Source organism: Chelonia mydas, chromosome 2 (genome assembly GCF_015237465.2).
Source record: "Chelonia mydas isolate rCheMyd1 chromosome 2, rCheMyd1.pri.v2, whole genome shotgun sequence".
In the NCBI taxonomy this organism is placed as follows: domain Eukaryota; kingdom Metazoa; phylum Chordata; order Testudines; family Cheloniidae; genus Chelonia; species Chelonia mydas.
Window position 1 is genome coordinate 213803024 of NC_057850.1, and position 27945 is coordinate 213830968.

General features: G+C 43.3%; 1 protein-coding gene and 1 long non-coding RNA gene across 2 annotated transcripts in view; one reads left to right on the forward strand and one right to left on the reverse strand.

Moving 5' to 3' along the window:
- The first annotated feature begins 217 nt into the window (after window positions 1–217).
- The window catches only part of LOC119565407, a 32148-nt gene continuing 4420 nt past the window's right edge, over window positions 218–27945 (forward strand). The window contains exons 1-2 of the long non-coding RNA XR_005224042.2: window positions 218–521; window positions 2125–2604. This is a non-coding gene — a long non-coding RNA (uncharacterized LOC119565407). The remainder of the gene's footprint in view (window positions 522–2124; window positions 2605–27945) is intronic.
- On the reverse strand, window positions 3304–7857 carry DLX6 (distal-less homeobox 6). The gene is made up of 3 exons (XM_037890624.2): window positions 7345–7857; window positions 5985–6178; window positions 3304–4383 (listed from the first exon to the last, which is right to left on the reverse strand). Exons 1-3 carry the CDS (start codon window positions 7706–7708, stop codon window positions 4132–4134), a joined length of 810 nt encoding a protein of 269 aa, XP_037746552.1. The 5' UTR covers window positions 7709–7857; the 3' UTR covers window positions 3304–4131.

Here is a 27945-nt window from a genome sequence, read left to right on the forward strand (position 1 = left end):
CTTTTGTCCTTCAGAGTTTGATTTGATCGCTACTGTTCACATTTCACTTTTGTATTTTTCTCTTCCTATACCATTACTCATTGAGTGCCCCGTGAAATTACAATCCTACATTTTCAACTCAGCAACCCATTTGCAGTGCAAAAATAGGGTCTAAATAATGGCTGAATTAGCCCTACTGGACAGTTTCAGATGTAACACTCTGTAATAATTATATTGCAGCCTGGATTAGGATGCTATTATCATAATCTGGACGTTTACAATTATCTGTAATTTGCAAAGATGCGCCAGGTCTTGATTACAGCAGTTTTTTTTTTTTTATCAAGCTAACCATCACTAAACAGTGACAGTAATAACAGCTAATTTTGCTGGCAATATAAGAGGTGCTGGGGTGTGCAAACAATTTCACACCTGGATGTGCTCACTCAACCAAGAATATAGAGAAAGAGCTTCTGCCCTGAGACTGCTTCTGTTCAGTATAGATTTCTAGACCCTGATCATTGCTTAACAGATTTTCACTGGGGGTAAGTTTTTATTTTTTGTATACTTCAACGCACAGTTCATCTTTATCTTTTCACACTTTCGTGGTTACTTTTGCGGTTTTTGTAATTTCTGTCATCCTATTAGACCGCTGTTTCATAGATTCAGAAATCTGTCCTTTTTATTAGTATTTCTACATAGTCGATAGGATTTGGGTTGGTTCACGTTCTGTGACAATGGCTTTCGCTCCAGAAGCTGGGGACCTATAGGAAATTCTCTTTCTCTAGGTAGGTTTGCTAGTCGGCTCGATAGACGTTCAGAGTGGACTTGGTTTCTATTTAGATGCGTTGGAAGAAGGCTGATCGCTATACGGCAATAACTCTGAGTGTAAATCGTGAGTCCATTTTTTTGAACTGCTAGTCAAAGAGCGCACGATATAGTCATTCAGATCTTTCCCTGCTGCCATGTATTTTGTACTCGTGTACCTCGTATTCATTGTCATCAATACACCGTACATTTTGAGAGGCAGGCTGTCGTTTTAACCTTGCAATTTAACTCCGAAGATTTGCTTACTGTTATTGCAAAGGCGGTAGAGTTTCTGATCAGGCAAGCACCGTTCCATCTGCAAAGAGGCACATGTAAACTACCCTTTGCCAAAGGCTTGGTTCAAAGCTCTCCCCTTTTATCTGAGAAAGGGTGGGCTTTGAAAGGAGCCATCATTTTATTTCTTGAGGTCCAAACTTTAATGCACCCCAAAGTGTTAGAAGAAAAATGTATTGCTTACCGAATATTATACAAACGTGCTGCTGAACAACCGTTCCGTGAAACCAAAATTGTAGGAAGCCATAAGGAAAGAATACAGAGAGACTTGTTCCAATTCTATCTATAGAGGACGCTGTTTCATGAAACTCTCTTTTGGTGGCAGCTATATAATGTTAGATGACACTGTCTTTGCTATCATTTGCTCACCATATTACTCTTGGAAAGGCCTGCTTGTGTCATCTTACATGTCTGTATTGGGTTCATTGCTTTAAAAAAAAAAAGTCTATCCTTGAAATATTCATAAAGTACAAGAAAAATTGTATCACATTTTTCTATGCAGTACTCCACAACGTAATGGCTATTGACAAAGCGTGCACATGTATTTTACACTACAGCAGCAACATCTACTCTAAAATACACCAGTAAAGCTCTTCTGATTCATCATATTTATGGATCACTCACACCGATTAAGTCAGTGGCTAGGAAAGGGTTAAGTATTAGCCCACGCAATTAAGGGACAACTGCTGTATCTTTGGATTCTGATAGAAATGGTCCTCTTAGGTTATAGTATGTGTGAGTGAAGAGATAGATAGATAGATAGATAGATAGATAGATAGATAGATAGATAGATAGATAGATAGATAGATAGATAGATCTAACATACATTTGCAATGTTTCAACTGGTTTAGGATTAACCTGCATAAATAGAGACTAGGTAGATATGCACTGGATTGTCGAAAAAAGAAAAAATACGGTTGTTTAAATGTATGGTAGCTTTCTCTCTCACGTAATTTGAATAATTCAGTGAGACCCACTACCAGCTGTACTTCTGAAGCCTCTTCCATTCTTTTCAGCATTATAATTTTGGTTAATTTTCAATTTTAGGTCCTACGTCTCTGCAATTTGTGTATGAATAACAGAATAATTTTCCTCTTTTGTTTCGCCTTTCCTGTTCCTGAATCTAAATAAAGATGGCTTTTTAGTATTAAAAGTGGAAGAAAATTACAGGTAATTATCTTTGACGGTAAAAACGCTGTAATCAGCGGGCTACATGAAAAATTACTCTAATTATGGCTGCATTTAAGAGAATGGAAAAAAACCTTCTTGTGGATAAAAACCTTAAATTGTCCCCAATGTCTGCTTCAAATTGGATGGCACTGCAGCTGGAGGCTTTGTTCAGAATTGATCCTGGGGAGCTCTGAACCCAAAGTTTCACAGTAGGAAGGGGGGGAAAAGAAAAGAAAACATTTTTCTTAATGTAACAATGCGAGTGGTAGAAAATGACAAGACTGATCGGTTTTAAACCATTCTGAAGACTGACTGAGCGTGGAAGTTGCTCAACAAAAAAAAGGAACTCGTATATTGGTAAGTAGTCTTTGCTTTGTGTCTAATTATAGTGACTGTCCTTTTGCACGACTGTATGTAGCTGTCATTATATGGAGCACTCTGAGCATCTCTATTGACTTCTGATAAATGGCTCAGTGGTTTCAAGGTTCATAATTTGAAGGATGCCCAGGTCTCTAGCCATTAATTCTCGCAGTATGGGGCTTGTGTGACGAAAGGACTTTCATTTTCATTATTTCTGTGCTTTATACAATATAATAAAGATATAATTCGCCCTGGTCAGTGCATTGTATACCTATGCACCTTTCAAGCTTTGCAAAATATTGCACAGCTTTAATTGTCCGTCTGTTAATCAAAATCAAAAGGAGGGCAGCTCTTTCTCTCTCCCCCCCCCCCCCGCCCTACTTGTGTAGGAAGTAATGCAAAGCACTGAATTTTACTTTGAGATAAACCTCAGATTAAATGACACCATAATGTTTTTTCAAATATTGGAATTACCGAAGTAACATAGGCTAAGAAATGACCGGGCGATTAGAAACATCCACGATTCTCTTTGCAATAGTTACGTATATATTGTCTCAGGTTTATTCTTTTTAAGAAAAATCTTTTCAAGGGTTTGTTGTTAGATATATTGCTCTCTATGTCACAAAATGTGTGAATATCTAGCTAGCTATTTAAGCGGGTGTTCTTTATAATATAGAGAGAAATACAGGACACAGGGACGTTTTGTGGCTTTTACTCTATATATGAAAGAAGACAAAAACATACAAAGTATATTTACAACTAAAATTCAGCAATATATACAGAAAAGGTTGCTCGATATAAACGTCTCTATAGCTTAGTGAATTGGTGAGAATACCACCAATCAAGTACTGAACCTTTCAAAGCCATAGGATGGTTGTTTTGGTGGGTTCCTCCTTTGCCTTTTCCCTCTTAGATTTCAGGGGACTTCGGGAGGGGGAAGTTGGGGGGAGAGATCTGAGGGAGAGACAGTGGTTTCTTCTTGGTTGCTGTCCATTCCATTTTGATAAAGCATGCGGTTTTTGCTTCGTGGTAATGTTTTAATCGTACAGTATATTTTCCTTTTCAAGCACTTTCGCGCCCCCTCCCCTCCAGTCTGGGTTTAGTGAATACAAATGCAGGAGCTTGAATAGCCTCCCTTTCATCATGTAATATCTTTAGCTCATTAAACAAGTAAAAACGTTGCCGGGTATACTCAGGTTCTTCTGGTGGGAAAAAGTCTGTAAAAAGTTTGCTTTGACAGTATACTCCAAAGCGACGAGGCTGGTTCCTTCGAGTCCAAATTAAAATATCCTAAAGAGAAGTGTCTTATGTGCGCCAGCATGGGGAAAAAAAGTTTCTTTTTGTTCAAGATCAATCACTGAGGTTACTAAAAGAAAAACAAAACAAAACGAAAGCCCCACCTTGTCTCCTTGCCACACATACAAGTTCACACAGAGCCTGTTAAATTGGCACCGTTGGCAAGACAGCGGACTGCTTGCCATGTCGAGACTAGGGCTTCTTGATAGATTATTTCTCTTGGACAATTCACATCATCTGTGGTCTCTGCATTGTGTCTTGATGTGGAGAAGAATACCAGTGAGAATAACCAGGCATGTAGCTGTTGGGAGGCATACTGACTCCCTTGGCAGAAGCTGAAACGTCCCAGACTGGAGGCAGAGCTGGAGACCGCGGGGACAGGGCCGCGGAGCCTGGCAGAGGGTCGCTCTCATGAGGATTGCTGCCCTGCTTTAGCAGCTTCTTAAACTTGGAGCGTTTGTTCTGAAACCAGATCTTCACCTGTAATCAAAAGGCAGAAGAGATTAGGCCGCTGAGGAGCACCTAGCTGACAGCAGGAAGCGCCCGAAGGGGGTTATTTTTGAAATATAGAGGGTCCTGAGTTTCCAAATGGTAGGGATGGAGATGTGGGGTCAAGCTGGCATTTTTAGGGGGTTAAACACGCCAGCATTGGAACTAGCCTATTGTTAATAACAGGAATAGTGACGCTGGGAATCGAGATGTAGGTTTTAAAATTGAGTGTCATTTTCTTGTCCAGACCACAAGTAGAGCACAGTAGAATTTATTCTGTTTTAATTTCTCACTCTCTCACCTACCTATGTGTGTACATTTAATTACTTACATGCACAGATTATATATATAATAGTCAAAGGGCATCTTAAAAGTAAAACCTGAATCAGACAATTTGTACCACCAAGCTGTCCTTGTTTATATCCTTGGGGAAGGGGCTGACTAGAGCAAGTGCTTTATCTTCATTTTAAAACCAATTTTGCATGGGAAATTGCCTTTTCAGAACGAGCAACTGATATAAATCATCTTGGGTCGCATCCTGCCCTCTCTAGACAAGTAAAACTCCCCTAAATTGAGTTTTCCCTGCATGGGGTCTGCAGGATCGGGCCCTCCATGTTCAAAAGGTATATGGGTGTAATTTAGAGATTCAAACTCTTGATCCTGCAACCCTAGTCTTTATGCAAGGCTACTATCTCAGTGGGACTACTCGTTTGCCTGTAGATTTTCAGGATCAAGCCCACATCTTGTGTGTGTCAGAACAAATGCCATTTGTACAATAAGCAAACATATTTTCAAAATTCATATCCGCTCATATCCGCTCAATTGCCCAGGTAAGCTACTGTTGCCAATTGCAATTATAAAATATATACATTATTTATTAAAGTCATAAATGCACATAAATATGTTTTAAATGAATTGATAGTATTTATCCATTTGCTTTTCTACTAACCCCTGCTTGTGAAGTCTGTAAGGCCACCATGTGTCTTTCAAGCTTAAATTAGCCAAGCTAGGACAGCTCCACCAACCACACTTAACTATGGCTTAACATGCTATAATTTTGTACACGGTTGTCTTTGATCTTCAGATCTATTATCACCTTTTGTACATTTTGCCCAAGGGTAACCACTGCATTTGAGTTAGTCATCCAGGATGAATTAACTATTGATTTTACAGGTATTTTCTAATGCGCTCTTGCTTTCTCTGTCTTTATAGGTTGCCACGATCTGGCTTTTTATTTTTACCTCTGCCTCAGGCCTAAGGTTTTCTTGCCTTTGTTTTGTGCTCTTGTCACAACTGAACAATTTCATGTTGGTGCAGTAATTATTCTGAGCCATTTATTTTTTCTATTTGTGCCATCAAAGGGTAAAATTTGATAACTAGTCGGCAGGGGAAAGTGCAGATTCAGTCAGTTATTTCAGTAGTAAGCCAGTTACTTTGTACTGTGTAATAAGATAACTCACATCCCATTTGGCATAGTAGTAACATGTGTGTTACCTTTTCTACTATCATGTACTTGCGAGTGAAGATCTCTCTTTGGTTGGCCTTGTATTGTCTGACCAGGATTGCAATGATTTGGGTTTCCCATAATTTACCTGTGTCTGAGTAAGTCCTAAGGAAGCTGCCAGTTCAGCTCTCTCTGGAAGTGCCAGGTACTGAGTCTGCTGAAAGCGATGATTTAAAGCCTGAAGTTGTAAACTCGAATAAATGGTTCGAGGCTTCCGTATCTTCTTTCCTTTTCCATTGAATCTGATTTCACCGTTTTCAATCACTGTTGTTTTTTGCTGATCTGCAAGCAAGCAACACATTTGAAATGTCACCACCGCAGAGAATGCAGAGAACCCTCCTTGACTGTTTAACTTGGGCATTTTGTTGCTCCCCCCCCCCCCCCCCCCCCCCGGAACAGCCCGCATGCAATAATCCCATTGCTGTTTCAGTCCCACTGGCTTAGTATGCACACGGTCTGAGTGCTTAAAGGCATCACACCGGAATACCTCTTATTAGAATAGTGCGAATCAGCGGACATAAAGAAGCCGTGCCTGTGTGCTGGATGGCTTGTTTTACTTGCAAAAATACAGTACTTGTTTAATGAATGGATTGCTAAACTGCCTGGCCATTTACACGGCTAATTGACTTCATGTCGCCAGTTTGGTGGTCAGTGAATCACCAGTCGCAGTTTTAACAATGCTTTTTCCCCCCTCAGATCAGTACATAAAAATAATCTGCTAACTTCGGGGGGAGGGAATCACAACAAACTCATCTTGAAACTTTCACTCATCAGGTGTTTACAGTCATTTGCCTAATGCCGATCCCCTTGCCGAGTGTCACAAAGGAGTACCAAACATTGTCTCGTACCCCTTAGCTGAGGCTGGGATGACTGCAATCTATAGCATTGCTCCCCAGCCGTAAAGAGGCGGCTGCAGAAGCAGGGCGCTTGGTGAAATGCAAATGGCCAGTTTCACGTTAAATTTAGCTGAGCAGTAGGCCAGCGCTCGGAGTATATTAATGGGCAACACAAACAAACAAACACACCCACACCTCAACAGTCCAAGCCCACCGCCAAAGAGCGCTCTCGGGATGGAGAGATCGCAGCAAAGCAAGGCAGGGCTGTTGATATCGCCCTGGGAAATAGACGCCCCGGGCTTTATAGCCCCACGAATAGATGTGCCCCCCTGAAAGCCACCCAGACCGGGATGTCCGCATAGACACGCATAGCTATAGGGACCGTCTGCAATGCATAAGCCGGCTCCTGCATTTGCATGCCATGCACACCGCTGCACCCCCCCCCCCCCCCCCCCAGGGCGAAGCGAAGGGAAAGCACCGCATTGTGCAACCACGCGAGCCCCGGCTGCTCCGGGGCCAGCGCTGGAGCCGGCCCCCGCAGGCTGGCGGCGGTGGCCGCGGAGCCCGGCCGGAGGAAGGAGCCGAACGCGAGAAGAAAGCGGCCGCGCTCACCTGCATCGTCCGCCCGCGTCTGGCTGGCCGCGCTGCTGCCGTGGTAGGACTGGAGGTAAGGGCTGTGCTGCGAGTGGCTCATGTAGGGATAGGCGGCCAGCGAGCGGGGGTTGTAGGAGTTGCCGCTGGCCGGGTAGGGCGCGCCGTGGTGGTGGTGCTGGTGGTGCGGGTGCGAGCCGGCCGCCGAGTGCAGGCAGTGCAGCGGGTAGTGAGCGCCTGCCATGGCCGGCGAGCTCTGCTGGGAGTGGGGCTGCGGCGGCGGCGGCGGCTGCGGCGGCGGCTGCTGCTGCCCGAACTCCATGAAGGCGGATTTGGAGGAGTCCTGCGCTTCCAGCCCGTCAGCCATCGTAGTCATGGTCATCATCAAAGTTTGGGAGTGAGAGAGCGGATCCCTCCGGCTCGCCCCCCGCGCGCTCGCTCTCTCCCCAGCCACCTTAGAGCCTATTATCCTGCGCTGGGAATTAGTGAGGTGGCTTTTTTTTTTTTTTTTTTGGAGCGGGGGGGGGGAGAGCAGGAGTGAGAGGGGCCTTGTTCCCGGAGGGAGGGGTGAGGGGAGGGGTGTATAAGGGGGGGCTAGTCCTGTGATTTTTTCCCTCTCCTCTTCCCCTCCATTCCCCCCTTGGTGGTGGCTGGGGGGGGGTTGTTGTTTTTTTGGGGGGGGGTTGTTGTTTTTGTTTTTTGGCTGGCGGAGTTTAAAGCGGAGATTTTCGAAGGTGGATGCTGGTAAAGTTGAGCTTCTGCTTTTAGACTTGAGGCAGAGACGCCACAAGTCGAATGGTTTGTCTCCAAAGGGCAGTGCCTCCCCATTGGTCAGTCAACCCCTGACGTCACCATCCCGGAGGCTGCGACTGGCGTCTGTGCGAGCTTGAGCTGAGCCCGCTTTCGGCGGCTCCAAAGCCCGGCTCGAGCGCGGCGAGGCGGCGTGCGCGCGCGCGCCTGCCTTCCCCTGCCGCGGGGCTCTGCCGCTCCCCGCCAGCCAGCAGCCCCCCAGCCCCTGCAAACGCAGGCTTCCTCGCCGCTCGCTTCCTCCGAGCCTCCGGTGAGACAAAAGGCGTGTATGCTGCTGTCACGGGGGGCATTTTTTGCTCGTGTCGTGTGCATTGTCGAGCCAGTGTAGCAGACAGCCAAGTGTAACGCAGCTACTAACCTACTAAAGGTATTTCAGTCCATCTATACAGCCCAGAGTCGAAATGCACCTTAGGTTTCCCTTTCCTGTACTTGAAAACACGCAGTAAACACGAGTGACAAGGAAAATTTAAAAGTGGAAAAACAGAACCCAAGTGCATGCTCCAGCGCCTTGTTCCTCCTGGGACTGGCTCCTTATTGATCAAGACAATATTTTCAATATTTTAGGAAGAGCAGCAGCCTGCTCACTGCAGCAGCGAATCGTTGGAGATCTGACAGTTGTGCATTTTTTCCTATTGAAAACAGAAGCTACTGTAATGCTTTCAAATATATGCAAATGATACATGCGGTTAGTGGTTTGGCAAATCTTGATTACAATATAAACTACCCAAGAAAAAGTGCCTTCCTCCTAAATTTGTCTTTAGATTACAATTCCAGTTGATTTTATTTTATTGTCAACATTGTTAATGATAAAAATAGAGACGTTTTACAGTTATTTTTACTTTCTGGAAGGAGGCAATTAGACGTCTAATCAGGAATACACAAAAATCTCCCATGATTAACTGCAGTACTTTGTTCAAATTGCTGCTATAAAATTCAGAACAATTTGCCTGTAATGATTATGGACTGGGTTTATTTTGGGAGGTGGAATAAAAGTGGATATAGCATAAATTATCCTCTAATTATACACCAGTGCCGCCTCAATTATCCTCTTATCAAAATGGTTGTCTAACTGCCGCATTTAGTTTCAATTCTCTCCTTTTTTTTCTATAAAAAGAACTTCATACCTTGTTATTATTAATCCATTTATTATTTGCTAGGGGATTTATATCTGAACATCCAGGTGGTATTACCACTTCTCTTCCAAAGATGGACTGGGGAAAGACATTTAGTTTTAACCAGCACTGTTGTGGATCTATCCTTTTTTTTTTTTTGCTTCCCCTGTTTAAATCTCCTCGCGTCCAGCTAGAGAAAGCATGAACTCCAGAGCCAGACCCTACCGAAGAGGACCCAGGTAGAGAAAGAAAGGAGACGTGCAACTGGTTAAACCTAGAGAAAGCTGAAAGTTCTATAGATTGGGAAATGGGATCAATCTTCGGGCTTTGAAAACCACCAGCAGCCGCAATTTGCAAAACAACTTTCAGGACTAAGCCCAGAAACGTATCCAAAACGAAGTACATGTCCTGACACTATCTCTGAGAGCGACATTTCCAGGGGATTTGTTTCGAACCTTTGCAGAATGTTTAAAAACGCATCGCTTTTGGAAACATCAAGAGGGATTTAAAAAACAAACAAACCGTTGCTTTGCTTCTCAGCACGGTTATTAGCCCTAGGAAAGAGGTGGAAGTGGTAGAACGTGATCTCACCATTTGCATATTGCACCGTACATGCAGTCGATGGGTTTAAGATATTTCTCCCCCCTCCCCCCCGGTGCATAGCCCTAATCTCTCGACGTTTATAGTGCAATCTGATCATTTGGGGGAATTGAAGGGGGGTGTCTTTTTTTTTTTTAGGGAGGCCGGGATGTTTTATTCCCCCCCCCTTCCATCGGTGTTCAACTTCTTGAGCCTCTGGAGTCGGTTCAGTAACTCTGAATGCAGTTGTAAGTGTCTCGCTTTTGCTCTCCTCTTTTAACAGGAGTTCCAAGTTAACACGCGAAAGGGTAATCCGATCCACGCGTTTACAAATCTACAATGAATAAAAATGCTCATAGTAATACAGAGAGAGAGGAAGACAAGGGAAAGAGCGGACTATAAGATTCGTGCTCCAGCCTCCAGTTCCTATTGGGACTCTTGATTCATAGGGTGTAGGTAACGTACTCAATAGGAACAGGTACATTTGGCAGTTTTATTGCTTTATACCCTCCAGCCTGCTGTTAACATCAAGAAGGCGTTTTTCTGCAGGTGCGCATACTACCATTTTCTCCACGCTTTTCGGCAACAGCAAAAGCATGCATGACAAAAGATGTCAGACAACGGGCTAAGAATGCATTCTTCAGCACCTTGTTTGGAAGGACTCTGGCTGCATACTGTATAGCTCTGGATTAGAGCCTGCGACAGGTGGAACGCTTTACATATTTTTTTTAGTAAAATCTACATGCCACGCTTAAGAAGGAACTAGACATCCTAGTCCTGAAACAAATAAGCAAAACAAACAAACAAACAAGAGACAGGAATAGCCTAAAGTAACTGCTTCATCGATAGGCAACCTAGGGGTATAGCTGTGTTTCATCTCAAATCTTGGGCTAAGTGACGGGTGTGCACCTGTACGTAGAACACATAGGGGAGTGTGTGTGTGTGTGTGTGTAGACTTTCACGTTAGAATAATAAAAGAATACAGGAGTATAAATAACAATAAAAGTATAAAGTATAGATATACTTTTTATTTATTAGTGATTTATTATTGCTCACGGTGTGTATTCACACACACACACACACACATTCTCAAGGTGTATCTCTAGATATAGATTAAGATGTCCCTTGAGCAATTTACAGAGTAAGGACTGGCATTTTCTATAGGAGGGTTGAATACATCAAGCCGTATACTGGTAATTTCCCCCAATTTAATTAGGCAAATGTGTCAGTATGGAGCGGCGCTTTTCAGGGTTGATTGGCTGATGTTAATAACTCTTGACTAAAAGGAGCGATGGTGGTTGTAAATATTGATTGTTTTCTTTTTGTCCTCGAGTTCGGGGGGACCACACCTTTAGGGAGTGGAGAGTGCTGGGGGGGGGGGGGGGTTGTTGTAATGCCGCACAAAAGGGGTGTGTGTGTGTGTGTGTCTTTTCTTTCCTGAACTCTGGTTTCATCGCCGGCAGGAGCTAGGCTGCGCCTCTCTCGCCCTATTGTCCCTGCGGCCCCCACTGCTTCAGGGTGTCCTCTCCCCCGCAGAGAAGGGAGGGCGATGCCTGCCCGGGAAGGGACCTCTATTATTCTAAAAGGGGGGGGGGGGGGCGGAAGGCAATTTGGAGAAGATTGGATGCCGAAGCCTTTCGGGGGGGGGGGGGAGAGGAGAGGAGGCAGGTGTAGATGATATTTCTTCTCATACGGAAAGGCAGGATTTGAGGCCTAAGCTTTTTGGGGGGTGGCAAAGAAAGAAAGAAAGAAAGAAAAAGAATTTCTGAAAAGGGCTCTCACACTAATTTCTGTCTCAAACAAGAGTCTTGAACCGAGAATCTATCTCTTTATCATTGAGGTGTGTGTGCCCTTCAATGTGTTGTATGAAGCTCTAGTAAAGCAGAGAAGTGGTTGGTTGCCAAGTTGGGCTCAGTTACCAGGTTGGTTCTAAAGAAATTAGACCTGTATAAATAGCCTTTGAATTCACAGAAATAACTTGGTATTAATGTACCTGGTCACTAAAGAATCAGATGGTATGGGAAAAGCCTTCATCTCTTTCTAGTATGGACTTCAAGTGTTTGAAAATATATCAAAAATCAATAAGCAAATCGTGAATCCGCACAGAGAAAGAAATCCCTTGCTCCCAAACCTGAAGCAAAGACAATTTTGCTCTCCTTTCCAGACACTCTCGGGGCTGAGGTTTGCAAAGTTAGTTTTGATGGGTTGTGAGAGGGTCTAGCCACACTAGAAAAGCTCTTCGTACATTTCAGTCCCTTGTGGAACTGTTCAAGATTTCGAATTTTTTTTTCAGTAGACACCAACTGGGTTCTCTGGGATTTAGACAAAAGCTAAAGAGCCACTTTTAAATATCGTCACCCGTTAACAAACATTTCCCCAAAATGAAAAGCAGCAGTTAATCATTAATGATCTTTCTTCTAATTGTCTGGTTTGTGTACATTTCTTTTGACTGCCAAATCCGAGCTCCCGAAGCAAGGTAGAAAGACGAGTTCCAGAAAATGTTTATTCACGGCCACAAACCCCAAACTACAACCATTTCAAAGGTTTAACCGGCCTTTAGTCAATAGTAGGCCAACGCTGATTTCATTGCAGCTTTACCGAAGCACAATGACTTTCATATAACAGAAATAAAATGCATTAGGCATGTGTGATGTCACTGTATTTGAAACATTAAGTTAAATGCCTGGCAAGTTGGCATTTGAAAGAGAGATGTGGTGTTGTTGTTGTTTTCCGAGCGGTGCTGGCAGCTAGATGGAAAAATAACTCAATGCTATCTAGAAAACTCCACCATGGAATTTCGGCCTTAAGAAACAGAAAATAATTAATTGAAGAGAAATGGATGATGTACATTCATTCGTACACATATGCAAACACACACACTATCCTCATCTGCATGTGCATGTATGAACATACCGAGTATACATCTGTTTATAGTTTTTTAAACGAAAATGTAAAGCATGCAATACTAACAAAGCCACTTCTCTCTCTCTCCTATTTTATTTTATTTTTACGTTATTTTAAGTCATGTTTCTTTGCCCACAAAAGCTACATGTAACACAACGGACACAACCGGTTGAAGGAATTGACAACAACAGGAAACAGGAATCTATTTTTAGGGTATAATATGGAGTTATATAATCAGCCAGAGTCTTCCTAAATGCCTCCGAGCATCTTCTGTTTCATTCATTCATTCATTCAACAACACCAAAGCAAAACAAAACACCACATTTGTATTTCTTATTCTTTTTCTTTACACTAAGGCTTATTCTGACAATATAGGGATGGATTTCTGAGATTTATTCTCTGCTGTATCAGGGACCTAAAATCCAGAAGCTTTTTGTTTGTTTGTTTGTTTATTGTTTTGAAATCGAGTCTTTAATTAGTTAAAACTCCTAAGCATGTAAATACAGGCGCTAGCTGAATGATCATTTTAGACCGTCTTATTGTAAAAAGGGCTCAAAGCAGTTTTCTATGCATTTTGGACATCGGCGCACCCCCCCATAGGCCAACACGCGAGCTGGTAAACCCCCATCAACACATACAAACATGGACACATTTTGAGCTAGGGAATTATTTACCCAAGAATTGCTGGAAAAGTCAGATAGGAACTAATTTTATAGTGCTATTATCATGTGTATTTTCTAGTTATCAGAACAATGCATCTAGTTACTTAGTTTCTGAGGGGGAAAAGGCCGGTAATATTGTATGATTTCTTTATGGAGCTGTTGGTGATATAGTGAAAAGAGCTTAAAAAGGGAGGTTATTTATTTTAAGCCGTGGAAAAAGCATGTGTGTGTGTGTGTGTGTGTGAGAGAGAGAGAGAGAGAGAGAGAGAGAGGAAAATACTGCTCCTGGCGATAACCTGATAAAGATATATTAAAATACACCCTGCTCTATCTATCTAATCTATCTATCTATCGTTAATTGTGTATCGCCTTTATTGACAGTAAATTCTTGACTAACTAAATACACGGACTATGCATGTGCATAAATTCTAAATTTACAGCCCGGTCTGAAGGCGACTGGTTCACATGGGAGGCATGTTTCCTACATACTTTACTTTTGACATTGTTCACAAGCGTTAACTGCCCGGGAATGACGATTCCACAACAAATAAGCAAAAATATGCCTGATTAAAACCGTCCTTCCTTGGCAGCACCGCTCTGCCTTCATTATTTACTGCTCCCAGAGAGCAGAGAAAGGCTAAACAAAATCTCTCTCCCTACATCTGCTGATCACATTTCTCTTTTCAGGCTCATAACGCCTGTTTACCCCAAAACACATTACTGGTCTCTTCTGCCAGGATGTCATATTGCCATCGCCTTAATAGCAACTGAGTGGGAAGCAAAGGATCCCACAAAAAGAGGTCACCTCCTCAATATGAAAGCAAGCTATTTTAAGGAGAAGCTGGGGAGTTAAACGCTGCCAGTCCAAGAGCAAGAGCGGCGTGGAGGTTTTTCTGGATTTCAACCCACTAGCATCATAACAGACAGGCAGGCGTCGATGGCTTTCCATACCGCTAGTGTGAAGGAAGTGGCAAGGGGGGGGAAAAAACCCTCCGAGCCTGCAGATGGATCACACACGCAGCTTTCTGTATTGTAACGTGGGTCAAAATAATAGAACTCAGAAGGGAAAGATCCGCAGAGAGCCAGCCACTGTCTCTTGTACAGATTTGTAGCGAAGCCTGCGCTGTAATTAAAACCTTACAGCCAGATTAATTCAATGTGTTGCTCTGCAGCGGGTTTTTTTTTTAATAGTCAAAATCCGCTTTACAATTGAATTAGGTTTAAGGACTATTTCTGCGAGGCTCTTCGCATTTGTCAGGGGATGGGAGATAATGTTATTGCCTAGCACATTCTGTCTTCTCCCAAGGTACCAGATCCAGGGGTCGACTTGGCTGGGGAACATGATCGGTGCGGGACCCATAGAATGCTTTGAGCAGGGAGCTAAGCATGGTGGCTTTGGCAGTGAGGGGTAAATATATACCTGCCATGCAAACAGCAAGGATACGAGGATTGAGCAAAACACACCAACACGACTGATCGTGTTCAGTTTTCTCTCTCTCAGACACACACAGACACGTACGTCTGTCCCCAGATTCATGAGGGAAAATTCCCCAGTCTATCTCGAAACAATTTCAGATTGAATGCTCCCCCGAGTGTAAATGATCGGTGCCCTCTCTCTATTAGCAGCTGGGTGACAGACAAGAGAAACTTGTGGTTCTTTTTTTCCCTACCCTGCTCCTCTCCCCTCCTTTTTTTTTTTTTTTTTTTTGTTGAAAACCTTCCAAAAATTAAGAGTAATATTTCAAGATCTCTGTCAAGATGTCTCCAAAGCTTTTTTATTTGGCACGCCCCCCTAGTGCTCTGGTGGTGCTGAAATAAATGTTTTATTATATAGAAAGAAAGAAAAAACCCTTCTGAAAAACACACTTCAAACTTTCAAACTCCGAAATGCCCGACTTGGAAAAGCTCAGAACCTAATATAAACTCTAGGCCCTTTTAAGTCAGCCACAGGCTACAATTTCTTCTGCGGTACCAGCCAGTCTACCCCCAAACCAAACTCAGCGCTCAGGGTTTCAAGAATTCTTATACCTTCCTCTGATCGAGTTGCAGCTCTTTCGTCAATGTTTTAGACGCTCAGCGGAACGTGTCTCTTAAAAACATAGGGCTTCTAGTAGCATTCACGATTAGTATGTCACTTCAGCACCGTTTGCAAAATCGCCAGCCCCTTGGCAAGTGAAAGCAGACGCTTTAATTGCAGCAAATTATCGCGAGGTCCTCTTTTCATTCTGTTTCGCCCCAGTTTATTTTTAGTGCGCTTCAAATGCCTACACATTTCCCTTGTTGGGATCAGTGCAATTATTTACTCTACCTTTAGGGATCCATTTACCCACCACTGACTGGCAATGTAGTAAACACTGAAAAAAGTCAATCCCGTTATTGAGGTTTATTTAATATTAAGGGAGGTAAACATCGTGGTTTTACTTTTTCTTCAGGCCGTCCTCATTATCTGGAAGAGATTGCAATGAGCTGTTCCTATTTTTCCTTTCAATATTGTTGTTTCTTTTTCAGGATCTCGGTAAAGAGTAAAAAACAAAGCTTAAAATAAAACTGGAACAGGTATCCCAGAGGGATTCATTATCTAAAAACTCTCTGGAGAAAAACCTAAGCAGAAACCAGTGACTGGGACGTAAAAAAAGGTAGAACCCTCTTTAGCAACCGTCTCCCCCAAATTCCTCATGGTCTGATCATCTGGAGCAAAAAAGATCCTGACAACGTCACTAATTCACTTTCACTGGAGTATTGAGTTCGCCTGCCTGATTAATTGCTCTCACATACAACACTGAGATTTAATTTTCTGTGAGTGGAGATCGTCACCTTTCCCAACCTGGATGGCCCCCTGAATCATCACCCCACGACAAAGAGCATCGTGCACTGAACAAATGCAATAAGAAAGGGACGGAGGGAAGGGGGTAGGGATAGGCCAGGTATCTGTAGCACGAAAGGAGGGAGGTATCCAAGGATTCTGACAGATGGATCTGAAACGTATCAGATCTGGGTTAACGTGCCTGCTTTGTGAATTGTCTGCATTTGAGAAACCAGGCCTCCCCAACTCTGCCCCTGGCAGGTTTTGTTACAAAGCGCCTTTAAAAATGTTGGATCCCCCTCTCCCTCCTTAAAGATCCGCTCCCTTCCTCTCTCACACATTGGAATATTTCCACTCTCGGTGAAATAAAACAAAAAAGCTCAGAAGAAGTAGAAACGTTTGGGGTTTTTTGGGTTTTTTTTTTTTTAACGAAAACATAAGTAACCTAATTTCGTATCGTGGAAGTAAATTTCATGCTAGGATATATTTTGCATAACATGTAATCTCTCAGAGCCGGAAGACATTTAATTAAAGCCATACTCCGAGAAGTACAGTTAAAAGCGAAGTCATATCACCACATAACCTCATTCACATTCAGGATTCAGGACAGAATTCACATTGTTTTACTGTAGTATATCACCTTCTCCGAGGCCTGGAAACACCAGAAATAACGCAAAGGACGTCAGGAAAAACGATAGTACCTGAAGAGCTAATAAATGGGGTTCCTTTATTTTGCCTAAATACCACTGCTCTCTGGTTCATGATTCAGAATTTCCGAGCAAAATAATTTAGAGGAATACAATAAGATAACGGTTGGTATAGGATGGAGGTCAGTTTAAATCTCTGGGACAGTTGTATGATGTTATCACTTCACTCTGCGGCGCTGATGTCTTCTTAGGACTGTTTTGGAACACATACACCATCGGGTCTAGAATATATGGCACATTTCAGGGGGAAGCGGGTTGCTCTTGGGCCGTTTCTGAAACTTCCTGCAGTTCATACGAAAAAAGGGCAGGAATGCACTTGTTTTTTTCAATATCTAGTACCTGCCCCTAGCCCAATGTTCTTTCTGTGCATGTGCACAAGCGGCTAGGGACCGAGTTCTTAGAAAACCAGACACAAAACTCCAAATAGCCTGTCTGCTCATTTAAACGTCAGACTTTTGGAAATGGTTGTATTACACACGGCTGATCAGTGTGTGTATGAAAAGAGCCAGCACCACCAGTACCGTCATGGGATCTATAAGCTTTTATTCCCAGAAGAGTTTTGCACCGCTGATAAATTTCCTATTGAAGTTTTTTCCTCCTCCCCTCTCAGTATTTTGACTAATCCAATGTCATAATACTGGTTTAGCCCCAAAAGAAAGGGGAGAAATACCTACATCCCAAAACGTATGCATTTGGTGAAGAACTCTCAGCAGAACACCAAGGCTGCTCTGCTCAGAAAGGAGTGTTCATCATTAGTATTTTTTAAAGTAAAAGCACAAGATCATCTCGTAAATTCCAAATGGAAACCGTAGCCTTACTGCAAGGTTTACTTGTTGGTTATCGTGTATATTTACACAGGCAAGGATATTTAATTATAATTTAATTATAGAGCCCCTTCTCCCCCTCCCCCATCTTTCTTCTGTCCAAGTGAATAGAAAAACTCCAGGGAATGTGTGGGGATAGGATCGGGCCCTAGGTAATAATTCTGTCTCCAGCAAATTTTGTCTCACAGGCTGCTAGATCTTTCTCCTTTCTGTGTGTGCTTTTGTAACTGGTGCTCTTAGTACGGTTTGATATCCTTAAAAATGACTATGTGTGCCCCAATAACGTGTAATTAAGATATTTTAGCTAGTTTTTTTCCCTTTAAGGGGGCATCAAGACATTATAAAGGCGTGAAAAGAAAACAGCAGCAGTCCTACCTCACGGTTGTGACTGTTTCATTTCACAGGAGATAAAATTCAGCGGTCAAATCAAATCAGAAAGGCTCTGGTTAGTCTCCATGTAGCGGTAATTAAAAATATTAATTGGCTGTGTCGACTGCTGAAGAAGACAAGTGTTGGTAAAAAAGCATCATTAATCCTCCAGTCATTAACATGCAGTAGTGGAAGCTGGGCTGATAGGACGCTCAAAGGGGCAATTTGTTTAGTAAGTGTTTCCCAAGACCGAAGAAATGATTTAAAAAAATCGTTTCCATTACTTAAAAAAAAAAAAAAAAAATTCACTTTTACGTGGCACTAAGCAAAAGTTGGTGAAAGCGTTTTAAATGACCTAAGTGCAGTTTTAGAGGACTAAAGTTAACCCCCTTCTCCTCCGAAAGCCACAGCTCTCATTAATAAAAAGAAAAGGAGTACTTGTGGCACCTTAGAGACTAACAAATTTATTTGAGCATAAGCTTTCGTGAGCTACAGCCCACTGAATGCATCCGCTGAAGTGAGCTATAGCTCAGGAAAGCTTATGCTCAAATAAATTTGATAAGTCTGTAAGGTGACACAAGTCCTCCTTTCCTTTTTTTGCGAGTACAGACTAACAGGGCTGCTACTCTGAAAGCGCTCATTAATGTTGCTATCAGCAAACGAGGCAGAGACGTGTCACTTCAGCTCTTACTGGTGTGTCCTAAGGGCCTTGCCCCTCCTCATCCCTGATTTCAGGAAGGTCCTGTTAGACTAGCCCGCAAACAGCTCTTCACAAGTTGTCAAGGCATTGATCACTGGGCCTGATTCTCCCCTTACCTGGAGTCACCCGCTGCAATGAATGGAGTTACACTGGTGACTGCGTGGAAGAGGAGGAAAATCCGCCCCATAATATGGAACCCGATTCTGCATTTCTTACATGCCCAGGGAAGCCACTGGCGAGCTTCGCGGGGCTCACTAAGAGAGCGCAGGATCGGGCCCGGAGTGGACTGGCGAGGAAACTTCTGCAACTGCCGAACCAAGTTTGCCAAACGCAAAAGCACGTTCGGGCAGATCCGCCGATCTCTGCCCCTTACAGTGTGGGAGATAAGAGCCCAGGAGCAGAGGGGAGATCTGCGAAAACGTCACGTCGGACCGGATACAGGGAGGGGCCCTGCTGCTTGGTGCAGTTAGACTCTCATTAATTCACCGACGGAAACCTGAAGAAGAAGGCAGAACCTGCAGAGCCGCCCGTCCTTGAAATCGCTGCTCTTCCATTGCCCAGTCAGTGCAGGGGACCAGGCCGCTTCCCCCGCCCTGCCCCCAGGCCGAGCCCAGCTCCCGTGCCTCCAGTCAAGCCGGCTCAGTTAGCCTGAGCCGGGAGAGAGCGCGCGGTGTCCTACCGCTCCCGGGAGTGCGCAGGCCGCCGAGCTCCCCCTCCCGCTGGCGGGCCCTGGGGCGGCCCTTCCCCCTTATGCCAGCCGCGGTGAAAGCAGGGAACCCGAAGACGGGACAGCGGAACTCCCGGGCGGACCGGGGATGGCGAGCGAGGAGGGAGCGCGAGGCCCCGGCCCTGCAGCGGCCGGCGCTGCAAAGGGAACCTGTTGAAGCGCGCTGTCCGGGGACTGGCCAAATAGCCACTTGCCCCTCCACGGGCGGGCAGCGTTGCCCGCACGCCCCTGCATTTCCCAGCTCTCTCCCCTCCCCCTCGCCTACACGTGGTTTATTGACCGACCCCCCGCACAGACAGGCGACAAAGCCCCCACTTTCCTGAGCGGGCTTTTGAGCGGCTTGATCAGCGGCCCCCTCAGAACCGCCGCCTGCCCATTGCCCGGTGACCGCGGCCCCTCAGGGAGCGCGGCCGCCACCGGGGATTATGGATAGGCCTCACCTAGGCCTTGCCACAGCCCCGCTGCCCCTGAACTCTCAGAGCCGCGGCAGTTCCTCGTGTGAACTCAGCTACTGGGCATGCGCGCTGAGGCCCAGCAAGAAACAGCCTTGCCCCGGTTTTGTCGAAAGAAAGTGACCGAGCATGCTCAGTAGCCGATTTTTCATATAATCTAGGACATTTCTCTTCCCCTCCCCCCCCAGCCTTCAGTAATCCACCCGTTGGGCTAATGGCCTGCAGCATCTCCGCTGACAAATAACATCTTGTTATCTACAGAGAGAAGGGAGAAGGTAGAACATCATGTGAGACCGTCACGCTCTTGTTGTTGGGCCCCTCATTTCAGTTATTGCCATTCACGAATTAAAGCACGTGTTTAAGGAGCTGTCTAAATGCCCCCACACTCTTCTGCAACCTAGCAGGCGTGAGCGCCGCGATTGCTCTCCATTCCGCAAACTAGCTTTAAACCTTCCCCGGTTCAAGAAGCGGGCGCCCCAACCTCAAGGCCACGGCTTGTTGTAGGGGGTGAAATTTCCCCGATTACTGCAATGTTTCGGCATAAGGGAGTTGTCTGAGGCTTGGGCTCGTGCCTTAATCTCCATGGCCATTGTCAAACGAAGATGCTCCTTTCACTTAACACCGTGAACGTTTTGAAAGCCTGTTCTGCAAACGGTTGTCGTGCATCGCAGTCACATCGGCCACTTGATTGGGAAAGATTCACTCGCCTTACTGCAGCTCCACTTGTTGTAACCCCAGCCTACGAAGTAGCAGCCCCGAACTGCCGCCATCTATTTATAATTCAGCACCACGAACCAAGGACCCCATTATGGGGAGTTTTGCTTAAGGACGCAGAATCGGGCCCTAGATTTCTGACACGCAATATTACTGGTTTACTATAAAATCCCTATGCCACCTGAGCTCGAGCATTACAATTCCTTGAAGCTATACTTTCCTTAAAGGGTTGTTGTTTTTTTTATCAGCTGAGGGCCATGGCCTCTACATAAATGTAAGTGGTAATATGCAGTCTTTATATACCACTTACTTTATTTCAATAATCATTTATTTTGGATTTAAGTAACACGAACATACCTGAAAGGTTAGTGTGGCTGTATTTTCATAACAAGGGACTTTTCCTACATTAAAAAAAAAAAGTATTAACCAGTAGAAAGTAAGATATGGGTTTTTGATGCTCTGATGTGACATTAATAATTGTTGCATCATGTAACTTCCTACATCTTGGTTTTAATTTGCAGGGAACCAAACAGAGATATTTGCAATTTTTTAGATAAGCCCTCTATGTAATAAATGGGAACATTGTGCATGAATGCTGTTTCTTCCCCTTTTCTTTAGAAGACATTATTAGCTCTGACAGCATGCAGCTCAGGTTTGGAGGAGAGGATTTTGTAAAGGGATGACAGACAGGAAGGGCAGCAATCATGGGCTTCTTGGGCTAAAGCTTTTTTTCTTTTTTATCAGAATGTTCTGTTCGATGCCATTTATCCTTGATGATAGAAAATTGCTCTGTTGCCAGGACGCTGCTGCTGAAATAGAGGGCAGGAGCCACATTTCCATTTTGCAGCTTGAAAGCTATTCAAATGAATGTGTAGAAAGGGGGGGGGGGGGAATCTGGAAATAAACAAATGAGAATAAATGGAGTTCCCCTTTTCTTTCTTTTCCTCCCTCTTTTTTGAGGGGATGGGGAAGCTCTTCATTTCTTACATCACATTTTTTGTTAATCAGTAGTTGGAATACCTGTGAAGTGTTGTAAATCAAGGGGCATTTATTCTGGAGCTGCTAACGCTACTGAACATGTAAACATTTTAAAGAAACGTATGCATATGTGTGTGTATACACACCCACCCACAGTTTTTATCTGTATGTCTATAGCTACACACGCAGAGAGAGAGAGAGAGAACTGCAAAAATGATCTTTCAACAGTCTTTCAATAAGTATGATTATCTACCAAGGCTTTTAAGTGTTGACTATTATGGAAACATATGCCATTCTAAGACTATTAAAACAGAAGTATTTAAATCGGAGTATTTACACTTCTTATCCACTTGCCTATTTTTGATCCTCTATTTTCACTTTATGTAACACACTGGTTATGTTTTAGATCTTTTCTGATTGCCAAACAGCTATGTACTAGTGCACATGACTAACGTTCAATATTTAGCCCAGCGGGGTTTGTTTACATACATTAAAAGCTAGAAAACGCAAAAATAAGTTGGGCCTCATATTTGTAAACCACATTTATTAAAATGATAAATAATTCTGTTCTTCCTTGATGTTTATCCAACTTTCAGATCAGCTGAATAGTTTAAAAACAAATTCATGAAACCGGAAGAGAGGTTTTTTAAACAATTTGAATCTCTTGTTTCTTTTACAGGCTGCTGCTGTATCAGGCTAGAAACGTTGGCCATACCTTGACTGAAGCTGTAAAAACTCCCAAAGCGCCCTTTTACCACAAAATAACTTTTAAAGAATTCTAACTGCACTGGTCTGTGCAAAGTCTGGTGCCAGTGAGTCATGGGGTTTTGCAGATTATGCAGCGTCCTCTTAAACACAGAATTTTAAGTGACCATAATGTATATGGTGACATACTAAATTTGATCCGCTGGGATTTTTTCACTATGTCATTTCAACCGAGTTTTGCCTCCTATTAATCTATAATTAGCACGTTGGCTTCAAGTATAATGTATTCCAAAGTGGCACCTTGTTAGATGTGGTTCTCGTCCCCACTGAAGAAAACCTGAAGAAGAAGAAGAAGAAAGAACTATGAGTGAGAGACATTGATTTATTGGCCTTCACCAATAGCTTCTCCCTGCGTGTCCAATCCAGCCAAGCACAAGACTTCATTATTGATTTTTAAATCTCTCTTCAGCTGAAAGTATCACACTGCAGATAACAATGAAATATAATCACTGCTGCTATTAGATTATACTAAATACACAAATCCAAGGGCTCAAGAATGTTCATTTTTCTAAATGATTAAGGTGATGTTTCTTGCAGACTTACCTGTTGGGGATATGCCTTTGTCCCTGAGCATACACATCAACGATCTCCCCAACAGGCAATTTTGGATATATTCATGTACAATATATACACTGTACATATATAATAATTACATATTAATTGTTTGCACTCTACAAAGCGTTTGTTATTGTGGTCCAAGACTTTTAGCGCTTGCAAATGGGACATCCTAACAAAACAAACAAAAAAACCGCCATTTATATGGCTCAACATACACCTAGCTGGCTCAAGCTTGCATTCTAATTTAATATGGTCTCTGGGGATATTTTGATGAAAAGTATATGCATATATACACACTTTCTCCTGGATTGGACACTCATGGAAAAGCTATTGGGGAAGGCCAATAAATCTCCCCCCCCTCCCCCCTTGTTCTTTTTCTTCAGATTTTCTTTAATTGCAGAGGAGAATCACAACTAACAAGTTGCCACTGTGGAATGAACTTTGTATCCCCAGAGTGCAGTACATGTACAGTGTATGCATTTCCCAGGCTGTCTTAGACTATGGAGCATTAAGTTGTGTTCACACATTGCGAGACTCTTTTCCTCTCATGGGCTGTGGTCGTTTCCCTACGCTGACAGGATACGTCCTGGCCAGTTTGGCCTTCCAATGAAAGAATGAGCGTAGATAGTTTGATTTGCTGTTGTGGGGGAATGGACGGTCTGCCCCGTGGGAAGCAAAATGCTTTCTTTGCAAATGTTGAACTACGTCCATAAAGCTAAGGGGTCGCTGATCTTACAACTCTTGCTGAAGCGACTAGATCTTGCCCTCAAGAGGAATCTCAAGGAAGTCAACGGGCTAGTCCCCTGGTAAGGATTAGCAGGATGGAGCCCTGAATCTACACTTGCATAAAAGTTTCTCTCTGGAGACATTGAAATGAACTGTCTCCCGGTCTGTATGCAATAGTTTAGAGACCAGGATTAATTGACTGTTCCCTAGACACACATTTTTGCAGTGTTGTTACATTAGGCTTATCGTAAACACAGCCAGCGACCCACCAGGGCTGTTAAAGTCAGGAAAGTGACTGAAACACTTAGAGGAAGAGAAATCCCTTCAGTTTTCAGTATAAACGAGCTCTTTAGATACTTTTTTTGTGTGCAAAGAACCATCAGCGGGTACAATTGTACACAATTCCCTACCCATTGAAAGCGAGAGTTTAGCTACTTGACTCAGTGTGTGAGTGTAGGGGACCCAGTTCTGGGTATCGGAACCATCACACTCGCCTGTATCATCTCCGATGCTGCGGGTCCGCTGCACTGGGGCGGCTCTCCGATAGGTACTGGAGTTAAAATACTAAGCTTTGGAGGAGGGACCGCTTTCCCGTCCCCGGTGGGGTGTACAGTGTGCACTAGTAACGGGGGCGGGTTTGATCACCGTCCCGCGATTTCTAGACAACGTGCGTGGCGTTTATTCTCAGGGTTGGCTTAAAAAAGCTGGAGTCGCACAAGCCCATTCGGGGTTCGCGGCGCCCCAGAATGTGACACCCAGAGCGAATGGAAAAGCGAAACACTGTGAATCTTTAACAGGATTTGGGGGTCGTGGGGAGTCAGATTTCCGCTAAAACGCTTTAGTGTGAAAACCCGCCGCGAGTTCCCTTGCCCTGGCACCGCTGAACAGCGGCAGCAACAGCAGCTGTGTGTGTATGTGTCAGAATGAAGTCATTATCGGAACGATCATGTTAATAATGTTTTCTCTCCCACACACAAACACACACACACACACTTAGTTCTGATGGAACTTGGAACCTACCGCCTGGCCCGAACTGCACCAGCCCCACTACCTACTCTCAGCCCCTGGGATATTTACACATGAAGGGCCAGATCCAAAGTCCATTGAGGTCAGTGGCAAGATTCCCACTGAGTTCAGTGAGGTTTGGATCCGCCCCATGTCAGGATGGTATTAGCCTGATGCATAAGAAACGGAAAGGACTCTACATGGGTACGGATTTAAAAACTACTCGATGGGGAAATGCCTGTCAGCATTTACTGGTGTCCTTTAATTCAAAACTCGCCGGGTTCCATTTCCCCCAGCATCTCTAGGCTGCCTCCGTCCTTATTTGCCACCCCCTCGCCAGAGTTGGGTGATGTGCGATGCAAAGTGTAAAGAATTACATTAATCCCGCTTTGATCTCTAGTCTAAAGGATGATCACAGCAGAAATCAGGTCATCACAGAGACAGGCACCGCTGTGGAAATGAGCTTTTTGCAGGATATCTCCCTTGACTTCAGGGCTTCCATTGCCAGGTGGCAAACCGCAGACGTGTCAATATAAAGGAATAAATTGCGATTTGCGGGTAGAGATTAAAGCTACTTCAATCCAAGCACTTGCTATTATCCAGTAGATTTACAGCCCGGTGTCTGTGCTTCCCACCCCTAGCCATCCAAAAGGTATTAACTTTGTTGGACTTTAGAAAATATAAGATGATGCATGCAAGCTTAATGGCCTGGAAAGTAATAGCATCAATGGTTAAACCTCACTTTGGTTTTGGAGGAGGGGCTGGGGTGAGAGTCTAGGGTTGATTATGAACAGTTTATTTATTTGTAAAGGAGGACAACCTTGGTGCTAACATCAATTAATTAAAATAAATTAACTAACTTTTTTTAAAGCTCCTTTTCCGCTAGGCTAGACAGGGTCATAGAGCACTGTGTGTGTGCAATAGCACCCAATCTGTTGAGAGAACTACCAAGACAAAGATGAGAAGACCTGGGTAAGTTTCAAAAGACCAGACTGAATTTTTGACTACGAAATATTGAAAGAAGAGGTGACAAAAGTCACGAAAACTGCCTGCAAATAGAGTCTACAACAGGGACCGGCAACCTTTCAGAAGTGGTGTGCCGAGTCTTCAAACAACAACAAAACATAGCCATTGCCATTGTCAAAACATTGTCAATACTGAATTTATAATATGAAAAAGGAAATGTGTTATAAACGAAGGAGAAACATTTATGCAGACATGCACTCGTTGTCTTGTACATTTCTTCCTTGGTATTTGATATAGTGCACACTACCATGCCCAGTCCACTCTATCTATCTAATCTATCTATCTATCTAATCTAGTGGAGCTGGTAGTGTTGCCTATAGTTAAGGTTGCCTGACACTTTCCATTATAAAATCCTGTTTTCAGTTTTTTGCAGTGACAAATTTTAACCATTCACGCTGAATATTTTCCTGTCCAGTGGAAAAAAATAGAATGTGATCATATAATTAAAGTCTATATCATAATCCATTCACACGAGGGAAATGAATTAAGGTTACACAGGCAACCTTAATTCTGGCTAGGGCTGTCAAGCATTTAAAAATTAATTGCAATTAATCATGATGTTAAAAAAATTAATAGTGATTAAGCACACTGTTAAACAATAATAGAATACCATTTATTTAAATATTTTTGGATGTTTTCTACATTTTCAAATATATTTATTTCAATTACAATACAGAATACAGAGTGTACAGTGCTCACTTTATATTTATTTTTGATTACAAATATTTTCACTGTAAAAAACAAAAGAAATAGTATTTTTCAAATTCACCTCATACAACTAGTGTAGTGCAATCTCTTTTCTATGAAAGTTGAATTTACAAATGTAGAATTATGTACAAAAAACCTGCATTCAAAAATAAAACAAAGTAAAACTTTAGAGCCTACAAGTCCACTCAGTCCTACTTCTTGTTCTGCCAATCACTCAGACAAACAAGTTTACATTTGCAGGAGATAATTCTGCCCGCTTCTTGTTCACAGTATCACCTGCAAGTGAGAACATGCCTTAACGTGGCACTATTGTAGCTGGTGTTGCAAGCTATTTACATGCTAGATGCATTAAAGATTTATATATCCATTCGTGCTTCAACCACCATTCCAGAGGACATGTCCATGGTGATGATGGGTTCTGCTCGATAACGATCCAAAGCAGTGTGAACTGATGCATATTCATTTTCATCATCTGAGGCCATGTCTACACTTACTGGGGATCGACGGTGTTGCAATCGATGCAGCACTGGTCAATTTAGTGGGTCGAGTGAAGACCCGATAAATTGACTGCAGAGCACTCTCTGGTCAACTCTGATGCTCCACAGGAATGAGAGGAGTAAGGTAAGTCAATGGGAAAGCGTCTCCCATAGACACAGCATGGTGTAGACACCGCTGTAAATTGACCTAAGCTACGTTGATTCCAGCTATGTTATTCATGCAGTTGGAGTAGCATAACTTAGGTCAACTTACGCGGGTAGTATAGACAAGGCCTGAGTCAGACACCACCAACAAAAGGTTGATTTTCTTTTTTGGTGGTTTGGGTTCTGTATTTTCCACATTGGAGTGTTGCTCTTTTAAGACTTCTGAAAGCATGCTCCACATCTTGTCCCTCTCAGATTTTGAAAGGCACTTCAGATTCTTAAACTGTGGGTCAAGTGTTGCAGATATCTTTAGAAATCTCATATTGTACCTTCTTTCTGTTTTGTCAAATCTGCAGTGAAAGTGTTCTTAAAATGAACAACATGGGCTGGGTCATCATCTGAGACTGCTATTATATGAAATATATAGCAGAATGTGGGTAAAACAGAGCAGGAGAAATACAATTCTCCCCCAAGGAGTTGAGTCACAAATTGAATTAAGACAGTAATTTTTTAATGAGTGTCATCAGCATGGAAGCATGTCCTCTGAAACAGTGGCCAAAGCATGAAGGGGTATACGAATGTTTAGCATATCTGGCACATAAATACCTTGTAATGCTGGTTATAAAAGTGCCATCTGAATGCTTGTTCTCACTTTCAGGTGACATTGTAAATAAGAAGCAGGCAGTATTATCTCCCATAAATGTAAGCAATTGGCTGAACAAGAAGTAGGACTGAGTGGACTTATAGGTGCTAAAGTTTTACACTGTTTTGTTTTTGAGTGCAGTTATGTAACAAAAAAATCTACTTTTGTAAATTGCATGTTCACATAAAGAGATTGCATTACTCTACTTG

Bases quoted from the DNA above. Each gene is read 5' to 3' on its own strand.
- DLX6 (XM_037890624.2), bottom strand. From the start codon at position 7,708: ATGATGACCATGACTACGATGGCTGACGGGCTGGAAGCGCAGGACTCC. The intron at 6,179-7,344 runs GTGAGCGCGGCC...GCTTGCTTGCAG, and splicing joins GACGCGGGCGGACGATGCAG to ATCAGCAAAAAACAACAGTG. The intron at 4,384-5,984 runs GTAAATTATGGG...TTTTGATTACAG, and splicing joins TAGGACTTACTCAGACACAG to GTGAAGATCTGGTTTCAGAA.